A 21,925-nucleotide genomic window follows, 5' to 3' on the forward strand; every position below is an offset into this window, starting at 1 on the left:
CAATCATTTCACTACAATTCTGCATGGACACAAATAAATGCACAAAGGGAGATACAGAAATAAAAACATGGGCTGAGGCCTGTAGTTCATGAATCAGTCATGTGTTTATGCGACTTGAGCCGCCAGGTGCTGCATGCAGGCAGCTTAAGTGTAGGGGGATGTAGCGGCTGTGTGGATACACTCGCCCATCCTTAATCTGACAGGTGTGCAGGTGGTTACCTCCAAATGCACACCATCTGCGTTTGAGGCCACTCACCGCACCCCTGTCAAATTTGGTCAAGCAGCTATGTCCATGCTACTGCTGCATCCCCATAGCCTTACATGGACTACCTACATACAGCACCTGGCTGCTCAAACCACATAATCACGCGGCCCACTAATCATCTATGAGCTTCAGCACCGATGTGAGTGAGGCCTACAAGTGTATGTAAAAGTCAGGATGAAACATCTGTGTCTTACATTTAGGAATATTTCATTCTTTAGTTAACTAATTTAAAACTATATAAAAACCAAGTTATAATAAAACATATACTTTGTAAATAAGAATCTGCATATAAGAAATGACATGAACTAACTGTGGCTTCTCAGTGGTCAGTATCAAACGTAGGTGGGCTTCTAGCAGGAGACATCTACATGAGCCAAGAATGCAATTTCTGTTTACCTACACATATTAAAACAGTACTAGTGGAGGCCAAGAGGCTTTCTAGGGCAGAGGAATGCTCAGTTCCAGTAACAGTACTCTTAGTCATTTGCATCTCACAAAACGAAGCCACCATCACCAACATCAGCCAGAAGTTTAGCAATTACAGCTTGTGCCAAGGATAAGCAGTCATCCAACTGTGAGGGTGCAGTTTGGTTTTTGAATGGTGGCATTCATAAAATAAAATGCTAAATCTTGATACTCTATCCAACATGGCGAAAAGATCACAGAAGGGGGAAAAAATATGCAAACTTGTGTGTCTGCTTGGAAAAATTTTAAAATGTACATATCAGTATATCTCAACAATATAACCTGGCTTCAACAGAAAGTGCTGCGAGTGAACCAACTCTCAGAAAAGATTTTCTTTTCCTCATCTGTGCTCATCACATTTGTACAAGCTTTATTTGAATGTGCACGTCAGGAGGATGGTTTGTCAGATCTCAGTGTATATAACCATCCTCAACATTATCCAGGGATATTTTCTTTTTCTTAATATCAAAGTAAAGGTAAACAGACAAAATAAACTTTTTTTTTTTTTTTAAAGGAAAAAGTATTTTGTTCATGTGTTTAAATTTTGTTTGGCTAGTGTTTATAAACCAGCAATCCCTGTCAAATGGCATTACCAGGATCTAAACTGGCTTTTTTCTACTGCAGGTAAACCAATACAGATCACTCCAGACAGTCCAACACACTGGTGAACAAAACTGCTTTTTTTCGCCAATCAATTAACTCTGTTTACCCTCTGCTGTGTAAACTGACTGGTTTGCAGCCCCAGGTCTTCCTTTCCCAGTCTGAATGATGTGTGAGGAACTACAGGAGGCTAAAATATACTAAAGATAGACTGCGATATTAAAGTCCAACTCTTGGCAGGGAAAAAAAAAAAAAGAAAAGAAAATAGTTTTCCCATGCAGTGGGGCTGTGCTGGCACTGCATCGGTCAACCACATTCTTTTCTAGGGATGAGAAGAAAGCTTATACTCACCCGATCCTTCAATCCACGGGAAAACAGCGCTCCCCCCGTGGTCCATTGGTGGACTGTTCCCCTGGAGCGGCTTTTAACCCGTGCAGTGCAGGCAACCCCACAGCTTTGAAAATGTTTCTTTTTGCCCAGAGTTGGGCTTTAAATATTAATAGTATGATCAAAATGAGTCTGTATTATAAAAAAGCATTTAAAGTACTCCTATCCTCATAGAACTATAGGAACTGCCATAACTGGCCTCTGAGGAAAATGCTGGTTGTCTGGCTATTATGTGGACTTTAATACTGATCTGTAGTTCTCTCCTAAGGCTTCATGTACACTGCAGCTGCTAAACTGAAGTTTACAAGCAGTTGGACGTTTTTGTTTTAGCAGCCCCTGAACTTTCCTCTAGGTTATCTTATGTGTACACGTTTATAGTAGTTTAGAGGCCGTTGAGGTTCCAGCATTTTTTTGAAAGTAGAAAAATTGCATTCAGGACTGAAGATTACCGGCATTTCAAACGCCACTTGATTGTTCTTACAGTGCAGGGAATCGCCGGCTGAAAAGAACAATACCGCGTTGATGTCTGTAGGTGCAGGCATCATCCCAGTTATGCAGATCTCTCCGTAAAGAGGACCTGTTATACTCTATTCTTATTATGTTTACATTCCTTGTAATAGGAATAAACGTGATCAGTAAAAAAAAAAAAAAAAAAGTAAAAGGGAAAGTGTAAAATGAAAAAAAAAAAAAAAAAAAAAGTATATATTATATATATATATATATATATATATATATATATATATATATATATATATATATATATATATATATATATATATATATATATATACACACACACACACACACACACACACACAGTGGGGACGGAAAGTATTCAGACCCCCTTACATTTTTCACTCTTTGTTATATTGCAGCCATTTGCTAAAATCATTTAAGTTCATTTTTTTCCTCATTAATGTACACACAGCACCCCATATTGACAGAAAAACACAGAATTGTTGACATTTTTGCAGATTTATTAAAAAAGAAAAATCACATGGTCCTAAGTATTCAGACCCTTTGCTGTGACACTCATATTTAAACTCAGGTGCTGTCCATTTCTTCTGATCATCCTTGAAATGGTTCTACGCCTTCATTTGAGTCCAGCTGTGTTTGATTATACTGATTGGACTTGATTAAGAAAGCCACACACCTGTCTATATAAGACCTTACAGCTCACAGTGCATGTCAGAGCAAATGAGAATCATGAGGTCAAAGGAACTGCCTGAAGAGCTCAGAGACAGAATTGTGGCAAGGCACAGATCTGGCCAAGGTTACAAAAACATTTCTGCTGTACTTAAGGTTCCTAAGAGCACAGTGGCCTCCATAATCCTTAAATGGAAGACGTTTGGGATGACCTGAACCCTTCCTAGAGCTGGCCGTCCAGCCAAACTGAGCCATCGGGGGAGAAGAACCTTGGGGAGAGAGGTAAAGAAGAACCCAAAGATCACTGTGGCTGAGCTCCAAAGATGCAGTCGGGAGATGGGAGAAAGTTGTAGAAAGTCAACCATCACTGCAGCCCTCCACAAGTCGGGGCTTTATGGCAGAGTGGCCCGACGGAAGCCTCTCCTCAGTGCAAGACACATGAAAGCCTGCATCGAGTTTGCTAAAAAAACACCTGAAGGACTCCAAGATGGTGATAAATTAGATTCTTTAGTCTAATGAGACTAAGATAGAACTTTTTGGCCTTAATTCTAAGCGGTATGTGTGGAGAAAACCAGGCACTGCTGATCACCTGTCCAATACAGTCCCAACAGTGAAGCATGGTGTTTGCAGCATCATGCTGTGGGGGTGTTTTTTCAGCTGCAGGGACAGGACGACTGGTTGCAATCGAGGGAAAGATGAATGCGGCCAAGTACAGGGATATCCTGGATAAAAACCTTCTCCAGAGTGCTCAGGACCTCAGACTGGGCTGAAGGTTTAGCTTCCAACAAGACAATGACCCTAAGCACACAGCTAAAATAACGAAGGAGTAGCTTCATAACAACTCCGTGACTGTTCTTGAATGGCCCAGCCAGAGCCCTGACTTAAACCCAATTGAGCATCTCTGGAGAGACCTAAAAATGGTTGTCCAACAACGTTTACCATCCAACCTGACAGAACTGGAGATGACTTGCAAGGAGAAATGGCAGAGGATCCCCAAATCCAGGTGTGAAAAACTTGTTGCATCTTTCCCAAAAAGACTCAGGGCTGCATTAGATCAAAAGGGCGCTTCTACTAAATACTGAGCAAAGGGTCTGAATACTTAGGATCATGTGATATTTCAATTTTTCATTTTTAATAAATCTGCAAAAATGTCAACAATTCTGTGTTTTTCTGTCAATATGGGGTGCTGTGTGCACATTAAAGAGGAAAAAAATGAACTTAAATGATTTTAGCAAATAGCTGCAATAGAACAAAGATTGAAAAATTTAAGGGGGTCTGAATACTTTCCGTCCCCACTGTATATATATAATTTTTTCGTCACAGTACAGTATATATATATATATATATAATTTTTTCGTCATACTTACCAGAGCCGGTAAAAATAATAACTACTTGGATTATACACCATCTATAGGTGGATGGACACTGGTAGAGCAATCAGATCAAACAGGAAGTCCTCCCCTATACAACCCCTCCTACACAGGAAGCACTTCAGTTTTGTAGCATGCAATAAATTCCCAAAAGAGGGGAGGGACCTCTGGGTCCTGTGATGTACTCAAAAGAAAAGGAAAGGATTCTACAGGTAAGTATGACGAAAAAAATCCAATTTTCTTTATCATACATCACAGGACACAGAACCAGTTATTATACTAATAACTACTTGGGACATCCCAAAGCAATATCCTTGAGGGGAGGGAGACACCATCACAGAAACTGCCACCAGAGAAGGACTACTCTGCTATTTGTAATACGCTGAGGCCAAAGGCAGTATCCTCCACGTTATTGACATCCACCAGGTAAAAATCCTGTAGCTGTATAAACCAAAGACCAAATAGTGGTCTTGCACACCTGGGCCATTGACACCTGATGACGGATGGCCCAAAATACTCCCACACACCTGGTAGTGAATCTCTAACCAGAAGGAAAAATTTGATTTTGCTGTTTAAATTATCGGCATAAATGATAAACTGGCAGAACCACTCCTAAATATTCGACCTGGATGCCACCTGCCCTTCCTGGGCTTTTCTGGCAGCATAAACCAGGATTCCTGACCTGTGCCGACAACTCAAGCTGATCCCGAGCGCCTGAACTACCTCTAGAGTATGTAGCGCTCTCTCCTGCCAACTGCGGATTAGGAGAAAAATAAAAGGCAACACTGTCCTGATTCAAGTGAAAACTAGAAACCACTTTAGGCAAAAAAAATGGATGAGGACGCAACATCAACTGATGATGCAAGACCAAGAACGGCTACTTGCATAAAAAGAGCCGTCAACTCTGACACTCCGCTTAGTGAAGTGATAGCAACCAAAGAAGCCACCTTCCGAGATAAAGGACCAACAGAATCTCTCAATTGCTTCAAAAAGTGGCCTCTGCAAGGACAGTCCAGATTTCAAGTCCCAAGGACACAAGAGTGGCCCGACAGGCAGGATTGTCCAAGATACATGCTGTATGAATCAAGGAGTGAGAAACAACAGCCTCTGGGAAAAAAATGGATAGAACTCTGATCCTTAATGGTACTTAAGGCCAATCTTTTCCCTACCGATTGGAGAAAGAAAAAAGAAAATCTCCCACTCGCATATTTCTGCGGGTGCTATTTCCTGGCTTCACCCCAAGCAAAAAAATATTTTCAAGTCCTGTAATTGAAGTTCCCCGAAGCTGGCTTCCAGGGGCTCAACAGTACTGAGATACAGGACTCAAGACCATTAGGTCCCGCTGGACTGGGAGTGTCCAAGGAGCAACCCCCGCAAGACTTGCTATGTCAGTGTACCAAGCCCTCGGCCAACACTAATATCAGTGTTACCACCCCCGGATTCGTCACAAAAGATGTGGCAGAAGCCGAAACAGAGGAAAAACGTCAAATAAGGGAGAACCGGTCCCTACAGTGTTCAGTATATCAACCCCAATTGGCAGTGGGACTCTCGTCCCCGACACACCTGTCCCAACTTGTTGTAGAACTTGTAATCTAGTAGATTCACCTGCAGAGTTCCCCCTGCCAGTATTCTATACCTGGAATATGTATTGGCACTAGAGACAGCACTTGTACTGTTCCAGACAGAATGTGGTTCACCTCCCTGAGTTGCATGACCTCTGGTGCCACCCTGGTGTTTGATATATATGCCTGCAGAGGCATTTCGGGATTGAACCTACAACTGGTTTGTCCCATAATCCAGAGCACGGCGTACTGGCCAAAAGCTCCAAGATATTGATGGACAGTATTCTCTCCTGTGGAGACCAAGCCCACTGAACTGTAGCCACCCTCAAATCAACTGGAGAGACTGGCATCAGTGATTATTATCTTCCAAATTCCTGAAAAGGAAGAATATCAACCACCAATTTTTTCTCTGCAACACCCCGAGACCAGAGCCCAGAGCGACTTTCCACTGCAATTACAGAAATCTTTGATGAGCCTGGAAACAAACCACCACATGAAGACGTGTGTTTACAGATTATGGACTCTGAAATCTACCTCTTGCAGAGAGGTCATCACTGAACAGATCTAGCTTACTAAGTACTCACACTTCACTAGTATCCATGGGCTGCTGTTATGTCTCAAGAAGCCCAGCTGAATCTGCCGAGCACATGGCCAACATGGCCACCCCTCCACTTCCTGCCTGTATAGAAATAGACGCCTGTGCCCTCTAGTGGCTGGAGGAGAAAACTGCAGCCCCTACTCATAAGAAGTACACAGAGCATGTTTCAAACAGCACACTGCCCTTAGGGGCTATTGAGAGAACACTTGACAGTCATATCATTTTATAAAGAGAAACTGCAAACAAATGCAGACTTACCATTCCTGCTGCAGGACTCTGAACATAACAGGAGTCCAATCTTCACCCATCACGGCAAGCTTTGTCATAAAAGGTTCCCCATGGATAACGTCAACCTGTGACGAAACGCGTCAGAGGGGGATACATGCAGACGTCACCACGCCGTTGTACTAGGAGGACGGGGTTTTCTATTGCAGCCGGCTGACTCTGTTTTTTAGCGCAATTTTTACCTTCATTTAAATGTAAGTGTAATACTTTTTCTTAATAAATTATGTTCAAACGGTATTATGCTATGGTTGGTCTTTCTCTTATACCCTGCTGAGTTACCGAGACCTACCGGATACCCACGGCAACAGGGGATTGCGGGACACAGACGATCTATTTGGGTATACCAGTCCGGACATTCCTATACTCAAGCAAAGGCCTTGGCTGGGCTAAAGCCATCTGCATGCTTTTGCTTGCCATCTGGTAAGCGAGTTTTCTATTAGGTGGTGGCACTTAGGTTGTGGATCAAGCTCACCTGGGTGTTTTGTTCTGGACTCTGTGTAATGCATATATTATCTTGATACTTATAAGCCATTGCTGGTTTGTACCTTATATAGCGCACCTTCTTCTCTCTTTGTCATAAAAAACCTTCAGGGACTGGGTCCCCCTTAATGTGGGGTCCACTCCCCTGGACCTGTATAGAACCCTGCAGGAAAGCAACTTGGTCAGAACATGCACAGGGCTCCATTGCGCAGGGTCCAGCGCCATAAGGCTGCATTACAGGCAAAACCCCTTGGAATCTTTTCTCCTTCCAATGAGGCTCGGGTACCATACATTTTGTCTGACAGCTCTTTCGAATTGATCTGAATGAAGTCCATGATTCTAAACAGAACCGTCCAGACCTCTAAGTATGCTCTCAGAGCACATTTATCCCATTAGTGACCACCGCCTTACAGACACTGGCAAAAAACTGAAGTGCTTCCTGTGTAGGAGGGGTTATATAGCAGAGGACTTCCTGTTTGATTGTTCTGATTGATCTACCAGTGTCCATTCACCTATAGGTGGCGTATAACCCAAGTAGTTATTATAATAACCGGCTCTGTGTCCTGTGATGTACAATAAACAAAAACAAAAAATTAAAGTGCTCCCGTCTCCGCACAGAGAAGAGAATGCATACGTACATCACGCCCACATATGTAAACGGCATTCAAACTACACATGTGAGGTATCGCCGCAAACATTAGAGCAAGAGCAATAATTCTATTCCAAGACCTCCTCTGTAACTCTAAACAGGTAACCTGTAACAAATTTTAAATATTTGCCTATGGAGATTTTTAAGTACCAAAGTTCGGCACCATTTCACGAGTGTGCACAATTTTAAAGTGTCAGGCTGGGCAGCTGCGGACCTTACACCTGGTGACACATGCTGTTGTCCCCAGTGCCGGTACAAGGTACCCTGAAATGCGAGCAGCCAATTGGCATGGTTTTATTTGCATTTTTTTAATAAACTGTATTACACGATGGTCCCATTTTATGCTCATTTATGTACGGTTTACCTGTGGTGGAGAGGAGGATCTTATTGAAAAGGTTTACAGCTACAGCTACAGCTCCATTGGCATACCAGCAAGCCCACTGATATATACAAACAGCCTGTTGTGACCTTCTTTTTAGTTAAAGAGGTCATGTCTATGGTTTTATTTGCATTTTTTTAATAAACTGTATTACACGATGGTCCCATTTTATGCTCATTTGTGTACGGTTTACCTGTGGTGGAGAGGAGGATCTTTTTGAAAAGGTTTACAGCTACAACTCCATTGGCATACCAGCAAGCCCACTGATATATACAAACAGCCTGTTGTGACCTTCTTTTTAGTTAAAGAGGTCATGTCTATTTGGTGAGTAGGCAATTTACTCACATTCATCGGGTGATATTCACAAAGATTTGCCTTGGTGATCGTGTATGGATAAGAATCACAACACTAAGAATATTTATGGACTGGATTAATGAATTTATCACCAATATTATCAATTGTTAATTTTTATACCATTGTATTTTGTTATAGCAATTAGCACTATGCACTTTATTTTATTTGGTTAATCACAAAGGTATATCATCAATTAATAGTAATTTTGTATAGCACTTTTTCTAGCGCCCCCTACCACTAAGGATGAGCTCCGGCGTGTTCGCATGCTGCTCGTGCCGAGCCCGCCAGGAAGTCGGCATGGCGCAGCGCTAATCACAGGCAGTGAGACATTTCCCGATCTCTGCAGCCGCACATTGGGAAACGTCTCACTGCTTGTGATTAGCGATGCGCCGTGCCGACTTCCTGGGGGGCTCGGCACGTGCAGCATGCGAACATGCCGGAGCTCATCCTTACCTACCACATACCACTTCAACACTAAAGTCAGCACATAGCACTTTAAGGGGAGCAGCTTTAATAATATCAAATTTGCACATTTTTGTTTCCATAGCGCGAGGTTCCTATCATTACTATATCTCTTTTGTTCATGTGTTTGAATTTTGTTCAGCTAATGATTATAAACCAGCAATCCCTGTCAAATGGCATTACCAGGATCTGAACTGGCTTTTTTCTACTGCAGTTAAACCAATACAGATCACTCCAGACAGTCCAACACACTGGTGAATCAAAACTGTGCTTTTTTCCTCCAATCAATTAACTCCCTGAACCCTCTGCTGTGTAAACTGACTGGTTTGCTGTCCTAACTTTTCCTTTCCTAGTCTGAATGATGTTGTGTGAAGAACTACAGAATTCTAAAATATACTACAGACCAACTGAGATATTAAAGCCCAACTCCAGGCAAAAAAAAGGGTTTTCCCATGCACTGGGGCGGTGTTAGCCCTGCACGGGTCAACTGATTGCTTTGTTTAGGGGGGAGGAGAAAGTTTATACTCACCCAATCCTTCGATCCGTGGGAAAAAAAAAAAAACGCCCCCCCCCATGGTCCATCTGTGGATTGTTGCTGGTCTATGGAGCCTGCTCTTTGCTCGATGACGTCAGGAACAGTCCACAATTCAAGACAACTGGAGCGTGGGGGTGCTGGACCGGTCTTGTGCTGGGACGATCGGAGGATTAGGCAAGTAAATCTCCTTTCTCCTCTCCACTAGACAAAAACAAGCATTTAACCCATTCAGGCACAACCTCACAGCTTAGAAAAATGTTTCTTTTTGCCCAGAGTTGGGCTTTAAATATTAATAGTATGATCAAAATTAGTTTGGCCTCTGGGGAAAATGCTGGTTGTCTGGCTGTTATGCTGACTTTCTGGCTCTAAATACTGACCTGTAGTTCTCGCCTAACAGGTTTACTTTAGTCATAGAAACTTGCAGACCAGTATAATGTCCAGTACCGACTGACTTTTCTGTTCATGTCAGAACTAATTCTCTCTTCCATACAAGTCTTCAGGAATGCAAAACCAGCTGGAGGCAGGTGAAATGCAGGTCAGGAGGACAACTGCAGATCAAATGCACCTGTCCCTAGGACTGACTGTGGTAGTTATGGCTTACTGCTCCTAAGACAAGCATTCTTTCTTGAACGGAGATGTCAGACAGGCTGATTCACACAGACTGGGATGAACAAAGGATGAATATGTAAAGGAAATTTGTAAGTTCTGTATATAATTGTATTCTATTTTGTATGTATTGCACACTGCCCTCACTGTGCACACAGAACTAATAATGTTTTCTGTACTTGTTTGCATTCTTTTGAGTCCTGATTAGAATTAGTCTGCCTATGTTACGCCCCTTGTTACCATAAACGTACAATTATAATATTAATGTGATACCTACGTAATCATGTGTATAAAAACCTTCAATTGCGTCATAATAAGGCAGAACAGTTATTTGGAAAGATGCGGAGTGTATCTTTTGTGTCTGTTCCCTACTGCAGTAGTTATTATTAATTTGGAACCACTAATCAATATGAGGATAGGAGTTGCCTATCTATAAAATTCCATGTCAAATAAGCAGAGTCGCACCTGAGTTTATTCTTGAGTAAAATGAGCTCTGTCAGGCATTGAAGCCTGTCTTTCACTTTCACACTTTCAAGTACATGAACATCTAAGACATAGGTTTTTTCATCCCGGCAAGCTTCACAAAGTATAAAAGAGGGAAGGCTTACCACAACAGCAGATGTAACATGAATTAAAGCAATATTAAAAACTTAACCACTTCAATACCAAGGACGTCACATGACGTCCTTGGCTTTGAGCAGGTATATCTGAATGATGCCTGTAGTTCCAAACATCATTCAGATATTGCCGGTTTCAGCCGGCGAATCTCTTCACCATAGGAATGATCATAGCGGCCGTTCTGCCGCTTGATCGTTCCTATGGGAGGCGAGAGGGGACGTCCCCCCCCTCCCGCCGCCCTCCGGTGCCTGCTCCGACTCACCATTACGATCGGTGAGGCGGAAAGTGGATCCGCCGGAGCCGGATGTAGATCATAGAGATTTCCGGCGGACCAGATGGTCCCCGGAGTCTCTATGATCGTCGGAGGCCGGGCGCGATGTTATGACGTCACGCCCGGCCTCTCCATTCAAAAAAACGGCGCCGCTTCAGCTTGGAAGCGGCGATCGTTTTATTTTTTTTTTAATTTCAGGCTTCCCAGCCTAGTGGTGAGATATGGGGTCTTATTGACCCCATATCTCACTATTAAGAGCACCTGTCATGTTATATTGCTATTACAAGGGATGTTTACATTCCTTGTAATAGGAATAAAAGTGATCAATTTTTTTTTTTTTTTTCAAAAAAAGTGTCAAAATAAAAAAAAAATTTTTTTTAAAGCGCCGCTGTCCCCATGTGCTCGCACGCAGAAGCGAACGCATACGTAAGTCCCGCCCACATATGAAAACGGTGTTCAAACCACACATGTGAGGTATCGCCGCGAACGTTGGAGCGAGAGCAATCATTTTGGCCCTAGACCTCCTCTGTAACTCAAAACATGTAACCAGTAAAAAAAAATTTCAAGCGTCGCCTATGGGGATTTTTAAGTACCGAACATTGGCGCCATTCCACGAGCGTGTGCAATTTTGAAGCGTGACATGTTAGGTATCTATTTACTCGGCGTAACTTCATCTTTCACAAAATGCAAAAACATTGGGCTAACTTTACTGTTTTGTTTTTTTTTTTAAACACAAAACTGTTTTTTTCCCCAAAAAAATGCGTTCGAAAAATTCCTGCGCAAATACTGTGTGAGATAAAAAGTTGCAACAACCGCCATTGTATTCTCTAGGGTCTTTGCTAAAAAAACATATATAATGTTTGGGGGTTCTATGTTATTTTCTAGCAAAAAAATAATGATTTTTACATGTAGGAGCAAAGTGTCAGAATTGGCCCAGTATTGAAGCGGTTAAAAGCAAATATTTAAATATATTGCAGCTTACCAATTCTTATATGTGGTGGCTGTATTCGTTTTCTTTTTTTAGGCTTTCTTTCCTTTGTTTTTATCTGGTGCTCCATCTAGTAAGTTTGTTTTTAAAAAAATAAGTTCTCTTGCAGATGTAGCAGTTACAGGGAAGAGACAAACCATTTACTACTGACAGGGGTGTTTACAACCATCAGCTTTTATTTATGTAAAACCTTTTTCCCAAAAGGAAAAAAAAAAAAAAAACGGTTTGCTGTAACTGCTGGAGTTCAGCTTCAATTTGTTAGTGTATCTAAATCTGCTAGTGCATCTAACACTTCCCTCTCCCCAGATGATGCTGCGGACCAAAAAGGTACCCCCTGTGCTCCTTCATCCAGAGTAGAGGCACTATAATACCGAAGGTGTGTTACTGGCCAGATCACCAGGTAAAAACACAGGGGAAAAAGACTTCGAAAAGAAAAACAAACAATGCAGCCACTACATCTAATGATTAGTAAGACTTTGAATGGTAACAGACAGTATACACAGCATGTCTTTAAATAAAATCTAAACTCAAAAACAAAAATGTAATCTATTGCAGTTTGCCAGTTCTTAGATGTAGTGGCTGCATTAGTCTTATTTTTTAGTTTCTTTTATTTTTACCTGGTCATCCTGCAAATGACACTTTTTTGGCTTATTTATGTATTTATTTATCACAGGTACTTATAGGAGTGCCGTCAATTTACGCAGCGCTTTACATATTTTAACTATTTACATCAGTCCATGCCCTCAAGGAGCTTACAATCTAAGGTCCCTAAACTCACATTTATACATACACATACTAGGGCCAATTTAGACAGGAGCCAATTAACCTACCAGCATGTCTTTGGTGTGTGGGAGGAAATCCACGCAGGCACAGGGGGAAGATGCAAAACTGCGCAGGTAGTGCCGTGGTTGGGATTCAAACTGATGTCCCTAGTGCTGCTAGGCAAAAGCTCTAACCACTTAGCCACTGTGCTGGACTTCAAACATGTCTACCTTTTTCTATCTCCATTACATAGGGTATGATGGGATTAATAGTTTACACAGCAAGATAACTTCCTGTACTTGATGAAAATGCAGCCACCACATCTAAGGACTAGTAAACTGCAATACAGAATAAATTTGTTCTCGTTTTAGTTAAGCTTTAAGTAAAAACAAGCCATGTAAAATGAAATGCACAGAACAAAACACAAGTTCTAAAATAGCAAATATTTAACTTACCAACAAATGGACTCTTTCATCTTTTTTCTTTTCTGAAATAAAAGGGTTCCAGCTTTGCAAACAACCAAGCACTCTCTTGTATATGCCTGGCTGAAGACGGGGAAAAAAAAAAAAAAGGGGTGGGGGGGGAAATCCTTATTATGCAACATAGCACAATTATATATTTTCCGTGTAAAATTTCTAGGAAATATTACTATTATTTTACAACACTAACCCTGAAAACAATAGTCCTTCCCACAAACAAAACGCATGCTCTCAACTCCACGGTCACAGTTCAATTACCTTGCTTAAAAAAATGTTGTGAATTAAAGTGACAAACTCTGGTTAAAAAAAAAAAAAAAATCTATCCAAGAATGTGTACTTAAAAGGGGTTGTAAACCCTCATGGTTTTTCACCTTAATTTCATTCTATGCATTAAGGTGAAAAACCTTCTGTAGTGCTGCAGCCCCCCTGTCCCCCCGTTTTACTTATCTGAACGCTGTCATCTTCTGTCCGAGAACGAGCACACCAGCTCTAGCTGGTGTCTCGTGTCCTGATTGGATATATTGACAGCAGGACACGCTGCTATGAATCAAATCCAATGACGCGGCGCCGGGGGGCGGGGCAGAGTCCTGCTTTCTGCGTGAATGGACACAGGTGTCCACCTTAGGAGAGCCTTAGGAGAGCCTTCTCCAACGTGGACACTTGATGCGGGGAGGAGCCACCAGCGCCACTGAGGGACCGCAGAAGAGGAGGACCGGGGCCACTTTGTGCAAAACGAACTGTACAGAGGAGGTAAATATGACGACATGTTTGTGATTTTTAAAAAAAAACATGGGTTTACAACCCTTTGGAGTGGTCCTAAAGGCTCCAGGTTTTTTTACCTTCATGCGTGAAGATAAAAAACCTTCTGCACAGCTCCCCCCAAAAACTTATCGGAGCTCGATCTAACAATGTGCACGACAGCAGTTGCTCTCCTGGGTCTCTCCGCCCCCCATTGGGAAAGCAGCAGAAGCCACTGGCTCTCACTACTGTTAATCACAGACAGAGAACAGGAGTGGGGCTGAGCCACACTCTGGGCGTGAATAGACACACTCCTGCCTTCAGAGTGCCCCTATAGCAAGCTACAAAGTATAGAGTGCCCCTATAACAAGGTAAAAAAAAAAAGAAAAAATTGCCTTTAGAACCACGTTAAATCACTTCCTTCTCCTGCTTAGGACTACATGTCCCATGAGGCATTGCTTCTCACACATTCACTGACATGTATGGATGGTGTACTGAGCTGTATGTGTGCCGCACTGTATTTCCTAATCTGTAAACAAATAATGCATTCTGCACGCAAATCAACTAATCAGCTGACCAACTAATTGATAATGAAAATAGTTGACAACTATTTTCATAATCGATTATGTAGATTAGTTGTTATAACCCTACATTAAAATAAAAAAAACCTTCTGCCTTTCAGCCACTTGAAGCCTCCAGGCAGACATAAAAAAATAAATAGTTAAATAATGTGTATTGATAAATGCAACTAGTGTAAGTACCAACATCTGTCTTGCTATTAGCCTACTGCAATGTCCTGTACATTAATAAGACAGGAAGGGCGGCACTAGAAGACAATAAAGTGTGCTGTGCACACATGCATTTAAAAAGGAACATGCTAACAGCAGGAGAGAGCAGAAAGATGCCAGTCTGCTCCTGCTGAATCATTGTCCAATCACAGGCTGTGGCAGAGGGGTGACCTCAATAGAGAAAAGTCAGAATTGCCAGGCAGTCTGGTAGGGCTGTATAAATCTCAGATGGAAAGCAAATCCTATACCCTATATTGTAACTTTGTATTTAGTTGTTTGCCTGGTTTTAAACTAGGTATTTTGTGTATAATAAAACGCACAAAAAAAAAAAAAAAAAAAAACATACATGTGAACTTCGTGCAAGTACATTAGTATACGTGCAGCACTAACCAAGAGAATGTGAAAAAATATATCAAATATAAAGAAAATAAATCAGTGATTTGAAAGTAACTGTAAATAATGTTACTCAACACAATACAAGCCTGTGAGGTGTATAAAAATGTCCAAAAGAAATACGCTAAGTGTAGGAATGTCCAGAGGCAATATTTAAGCTCTGCAGACTAGAGCCAAAAGACCAAAGTCAATCAGTGTGCATAGAAGGGGTCTTCTCAGACAAGGGAGGTGCTTGAACACAAGATGTTGACTGAAGACTGGATTACACAGCAATCAGAGGCAATACGTCATAAACATCTAGAGTTAAATACTCTTACCAGATCCAGTGAGACATATCTGCCATACGGCAGTACGTCTATCAGAGCTTGTGGAGGTGGCCTCCCATGAACTCTCCCCAGAGGTTCTCACTACGGTCACGATCTCCAATAGATGAAGTTAACCTTGGGTCACGGTCCCCGATAGCCAGGACAGTCGCCGGTGGGGGTTCTCAGCTCACTCACACACTCTCCGATTCCAGGCAGGTTCAAGAGGTCAAAAACAACCCATCATGGATGAAATCATGGAGGAAAAAGAAAGAAAGGGGCTCCACATGGCGTAGGTCAAAAAAAATTAAGGGATTTATTGAATAAAAAACCTTACAAATAAAAAGTGATCACTAGATAAAAGTTAGTGGCAATGTGGGAAGCTAAAACGCCCGTGGGGCCTCTGATTGCTGTGTAATCCAGTCTTCAGTCAACATCTTGTGTCAAAGCAGCTCCCTTGTCTGAGAAGACCCCTTCTATGCACACTGATTGACTTTGGTCTTTTGGCTCTAGTCTGCAGAGCTTAAATATTGCCTCTGGACATTCCTACACTTAGTGTATTTCTTTTGGACATTTTTATACACCTCAGAGGCTTGTATTGTGTTGAGTAACATTATTTACAGTTACTTTCAAATCACTGATTTATTTTCTTTATATTTGATATATTTTTTCACATTCTCTTGGTTAGTGCTGCACGTATATTTTTTATGTATTTGATGCAACTTGGTTTGTTTGTGTGCTAGCTGCTATTTATCACATTGCTTACATATTTTTATTTTTGGTCAGCGCAGCTTCTCATTTATACCACATTAGTACATAACATCTCCGGACATCGAAAATAAAAATGGTATAAAGCACACCTCTGCAGTTGTGTTGCCCTGTCCTCGACTCCCATTCTCTGAAACACGCTCCTCTGGTGTCACCGCTGGACATATTTCAAAATCTGTGTGTCCCAAATCTTGGAGATACTGGTACAGTGGTGAATTCTGAAATAAACAAGTTGATTGGCAAGTGACAGTTCAATTTGTAGCAGAAAACCTGCATCCCGGTAAAATTACAGTATATAAATAAGGCATAAAGAAAACATTATTTCTTTACGGGCCAACAATCCTTGAACTTTCCTGGATTAGGCTAACACATACAAATGCTTACTTTTCTATCTGCTGTAAAAATGCAGACATTATTTAATCGTTGGCCCCTTTGTATTAAAAAGAAGAAAAAAAAAACTGTCTTGTCTGTGCCAAACATTTTTAGAGTCTGCTATATAGCAGGGGAATTACAAATCAAATGCATAACCTACCGTTTTGATCTTGCCTTGAGCTGGCTACTTAGAACTTCTGGTTAAGTTAATGAAGTGTTAAAATGTTATTAAAATATTTCACTGCACCAGATGACACAAAGGTTTCAGACTGCCAAATAGTATGCCACTTGGCACTATAAACCTGAACTGTTTTTAGAATACATTTTAGTGAATGACATTCTTTGGGACAAAAATAACACAAGAACATTACAGTGGAAATCCCCCCAACAGAGCCGTTTTTGGAAATGTATATCCATGCCACAGCTGCTAGAACTGTGCTATACTTTTGAAAATGAAATATTATCATTATTTCTTATACAGGATTTATATAGTGACAACAGTTTACGTAGCGCTTTACAACTTGAGGGTAGATAGTACAAATAAAATACACTTTAATACAGTAGGAATCAGAGGGCCCTGCTCCTTGGAGCTTACAATCTAAGAGGGAAGGTCAAGAGATACAAGAGGTAATAACTGTGGGTGATGTGCTGATTGTACAGTTGTTAGGTGGGGGCCAGATAGGCTTCTCTGAAGAGATGAGTTTTGAGGGATCGTCTGAAAGTGGATAAAGTAGGAGTAAATCAGACAGAGTGGGGTAGAGCATTCCAGAGGATGGGAGAGGCTCTGGAGAAGTCCTGAAGGCGAGCATGGGATGAGGTGACAAGGGAGTTTGAGAGCAGGAGGTCTTGGGAGGAGCGAAGAGAACGATTAGGTCGGTATTTTGTGACTAGGTTAGAGATGTAGCTGGGGGCCAGGTCGTGGATGGCTTTGTAAGTTATAGTTAGTATCTTGAATTTAATTCGGTGACTGGGTGGCAGCCAATGGAGAGATTGGCAGAGGGGTATAGCAGACACTGAGCGGTTTGTGAGGTGGATGAGCCTGGCAGCAGCATTCATGATGGACTGAAGTGGGGATTGCCTATTTAGAGGTAAGCCAATGAGGAGGGAGTTGCAGTAGTCGAGGCGAGAGATGACCAGGGAGTGGATTAGAAGCTTTGTGGTGACATTGGTTAGGTAGGGGCGTGTCTTGGAGATGTTGCGGAGATTGAGGCGGCAAATTTTGGATAGTGATAGAGTAAGGGTTGGAACCTCTGCCAGACAATAATTGCTGCCTATGTCCCCCCTGGGGAGATATCTTTACATTTCCTGTCCAGAAAGTTAAGGGGACGTGCCAAAAATACTGGCAACTACAAAAGTCTTAAAGGCTGAAGGTTTTTCTTTACCTTAATGGGCTGAAACAACTAACTAACATAATCGATTATAATTGACTATAAAAATAGTTGTCAACGATTTCCATTATCAATTAGTTCAGGGGTGTCAAACTCAATTTCACAGCGGTCAGCATTAGCTTTATGGTTGCTCTCAAATGGCTGGTTGTATCGGTGAGACTATATAAACGCCCACCCAGACCCCCATCACGAATCGCAACGAACAGTAGGAGGATCTTAAAGGGGGCAACAAATACTAGGAGTGCATTATGTGCAGAGTTCAGGGGTGTCCTACGCACAGAGTGCAGAGTTCAGGGGTGTCCTACGCACAGAGTGCAGAGTTCAGGGGTGTCCTACGCACAGAGTGCAGAGTTCAGGCCTGCAGCATGCACTTAGCGCAGGGGTGCCGTATGTACAGAGCGCAGGGGTGCCCTATGCACAGAGGGCAGGGGTGAGGAGTGTGCTACATACAGAGCACAAGGTTTAGGGATGTGCTATGCACAGTATGCAGTGTTCAGGTCTTTTTCACAGGCTGTCCACATCTCACTTGGACCTCTCCTCAGCTCTGACCACTCTCCCCCACCCCCCACCTCTTCACACATCTCCCTCCACAGCCTTCTTCCCCTCCCCAAAATCTTCCTCATATCGCACCTACCCTGCCCAGCTCTAGTACCTACCAGCAATATATGTGGCTCTGCCTCTCTCCCTTGAAGGGAGATCAATGGTAGGCATCTGTGCATCCGGGCACTGATGGGAAACACAGTGCAGCTTACCACATGATGCCCCATTCCACACTGCACCTGTATCTCCCTTGTCCCTGCTATAAGTGCAGGGCAGACAGGGATCTGTGAGAGCCACCGAGAAGAAAGCCGTTCTTGTAAAAACACAGAAGGCTTTTGCGTTTACAAGTGAAAGTGTTGAGTGGGGAGCTGAGGGTGAGAGCCGGAGGTGGTGAAACAGAGTTCCACTACAATCTGGCTATAAAAAAAGCCATGGGTGCGGGGGCCACGTTAAAAGGCCTGGGGTGCCAGATTCAGCCTGCGGGGCCTTGTGTTTGACACATGTAGATTAGTTGGTCAGCCGATTTGTTGGCCTGCATATAGAATGCATTATTTGTTTACATATCAGGATCAATACAGTTCAGCACACATACAGCTCAGTATACCATCAATATATGTCAGTATACACAGTGCAGCACACATACAGCTCAGTATACCATCAATATATGTCAGTATACACAGTGCAGCACACATACAGTACTTGTGAATGTTTGAGGTGCAATCACTAGATTCCCCCATCAACGCAGTCAGTGTTGGGGGGGGGTCCCTTCTACAAAGCTATTGTGTTCGGGAGAATACACAGTGATTATTGCTAGTGGAAATGGCCGCTGGCAATAATCGCATGAGAAATACCACAGGCTGGTTGTACCAAAGCTGATCAATCCATCAACTTGGGTATCCAATAAGCTTGCCCATACATGGTTCAAATCTCGGCCGCTTCCTGCTGAACCAGCTGAGATACAAACCGTCTATGGCTGGCTTAAGGATTTACAATCGCTTTAAAAGGAAGTGCAAATACTTCATCATTGTAATAATACACAGTTTTAGCTGTAGTTTCATTTTAATAAATTTGTGTACTTTACGTATAAAAAACACCTTTGAGATTCTGAATATACAGTAGATTAAAACCACAAAGAACCATTCTACAATGATTTCTATTTAGGAAAAAATGGGCACATAAAATAGACCTGACTATATTCTGCTGTCACTCTTTTATGTTTCTATACATACTGTATGTCCATTTATCCACTTGCAATCTTTTACGCAAGGCACATGTACCGGGGTTAGACAAAAAAAATGGAAACACCAGGTAAAAGAACAAAATTGTTACCCAATCTGGTGTTGGACTGCCTTTGACATCCAAGACAGCCTGAATTCTCCTGGGAATTTACAAATATAAGTCTTGGATGGTGGATAATGGAATCCGATACTACTCTTCATGCAAAAAATCATTCCAGTTCTTGCAGAGATGCCCGAGGCGGAAAAAGGAGCCCAAACTTCTTCTCCAAAATTGACCAAAGTGGCTCTACGATATTGAGGTCTGGTGACTGCGGCCCTCAGGGAAGGTGCGAGACTTGGTCTGCATGACCATGATTAGACAACATCAGCTGTGTGAATCACTGTATTATCGTCTTGGTAAATGAAGTTGTGTTCAGGAAACAATGTCTGCATCATGGGGTGCATGTGGTCGGCCAAAATTTGTACATAATCACTGGCAGTGACTCTACCTTTCAAGGTTGATGACGGGGCCTGCAGAACACCAAGATATGGCTGCCTAAACCATGATTGCACCGCCACCATGCTTTACCGTTGGTACAAGAAAGTCCTGGTTGTAAGCTTGGGACAGTGTTCGACACATGCCAACACATCTGGAGGTTGGGAACTGTGTGAAGCTTGATTCATCCGACCATATTACAGTCTTCCATTGATTGATAATCCACGATTTATGGGTGTTTCACTACTCTCTCCTCTTCTAAACATGAATATCAGTCACACGTGACTCCGTATTACTAGCAGCGCACACAGAAAATGACGAAAGTAAGGCTTCCCACCTGTTAGCTAGGATAACCTGTTTTAAGGCCCCCCTTTCCCTCATGGGATGGTGGCGGTAGGAGTTTCAAGCTAGTAGGGGTTTTGTGGTAGGTCAAAAAAGGTCAGCTGATCAGCTGATTGGGAATGTTCTGGAAGTTCTAGAACATTCTAGAAATTCCCAGGACCCCTATTTAAGCAGGAGGCTGAGTGGGGTCTTTGCCAGTCACGAGAAGGATATTTGAAGAAGAGCATACCACTGATTTTGTTTACCGTTTTAACCACTTCTATACTGCAAGCCATCATATGACGTCCTCAGCTTTTAGTGGAGATATGTGAATGATGTCTGCAGCTACAGGCATCATCCAGATATCATTTTTTTTTTTTTGTTTTTTTTTTTTAGAGCCGGCGATTTGGAGCACAATAAGAACGATCATAGTGCGGCTGTTCAGCCGATTTATCGTTCTTAGTGGTGACGGAAGGGGACATCCGCCCCCCTCCCGCCGGTGCTTCTCCGGGCTTTCCCATGCGATCGGGGACCTAGAGAACAAATCGGCCAGCACCGGAAGAGAGGCATAGAGATTTCTGGGGGACAGATGGTCCCCAGGAATCTCTATGATCCTCAGAGGTATGGGCGCAATGTTATGATGTCACGTCCGGGCAGCACAAGTAAACAAAGCAAAGATCTTGGCTAGAAAAGCATCAGATTGTCATTTTTTTTTTTTTTTTTCGATCTGATGCTTTCCAGCCTGGAGGAGAGATGTGGGGTGTTATAGACCCCACATCTCTCCATAAAGAGGACCTGTCACGCACCATTGCTATTACAAGGGATGTTTACATTCCTTGAAATAGGAATAAAAGTGCTAAAAATATATAAATATATATATATATATATATATATATATATATATATATATATATATATATATATATATATATATATATATATATATATATATATATATATATATATATATAAAAAGGGAAAGTGTTAAAAAAATAAAAATAAACAATTAAAAAAAAATTAAAGTGCCCACGTCCCCGAACGCTCGCACGCGGAAGCGCATACGTAAGTCGCACTCGAATATGTAAATGACATCCAAACCCCACATGAGGTATCACTGTGAGCGTTAGAGCAAGAGCAATAACTCTAGCACTAGACCCACTCTTTAACTCTAAAAAGGTAACCTGAAAAACAATGTAAACTGTCGCCTACGGAGATTTTGATGTAGTGAAGTTTGGGGCCATAGCATGAGTGTGCACAATTTTAAACCGTGACACGTGAGATATCTATTTACTCGGCGTAACATCATCTGTCACATTATACAAATAAAATGGGCTAACTTTA

At 42.1% G+C, this 21,925-nt stretch overlaps 1 protein-coding gene across 5 annotated transcripts in view; it reads right to left on the reverse strand.

The window, feature by feature from the left end:
• The window catches only part of VEZT (vezatin, adherens junctions transmembrane protein), an 89,503-nt gene that overhangs the window by 47,777 nt on the left and 19,801 nt on the right, over positions 1-21,925 (reverse strand). For 3 of the 5 annotated variants that reach the window (XM_073620161.1, XM_073620159.1, XM_073620160.1), the window contains exons 2-3: positions 16,343-16,468; positions 13,238-13,327 (exon numbers count right to left, since the gene is read on the reverse strand). In XM_073620161.1, coding sequence (XP_073476262.1) covers positions 13,238-13,327; positions 16,343-16,468 — 216 coding nt within the window. The remainder of the gene's footprint in view (positions 1-13,237; positions 13,328-16,342; positions 16,469-21,925) is intronic. The other 2 variants (XM_073620162.1, XM_073620163.1) reach the window with 1 other exon arrangement.

This window comes from Aquarana catesbeiana, linkage group LG03 (assembly GCF_042186555.1).
Source record: "Aquarana catesbeiana isolate 2022-GZ linkage group LG03, ASM4218655v1, whole genome shotgun sequence".
Taxonomy (NCBI): Eukaryota; Metazoa; Chordata; class Amphibia; order Anura; family Ranidae; genus Aquarana; species Aquarana catesbeiana.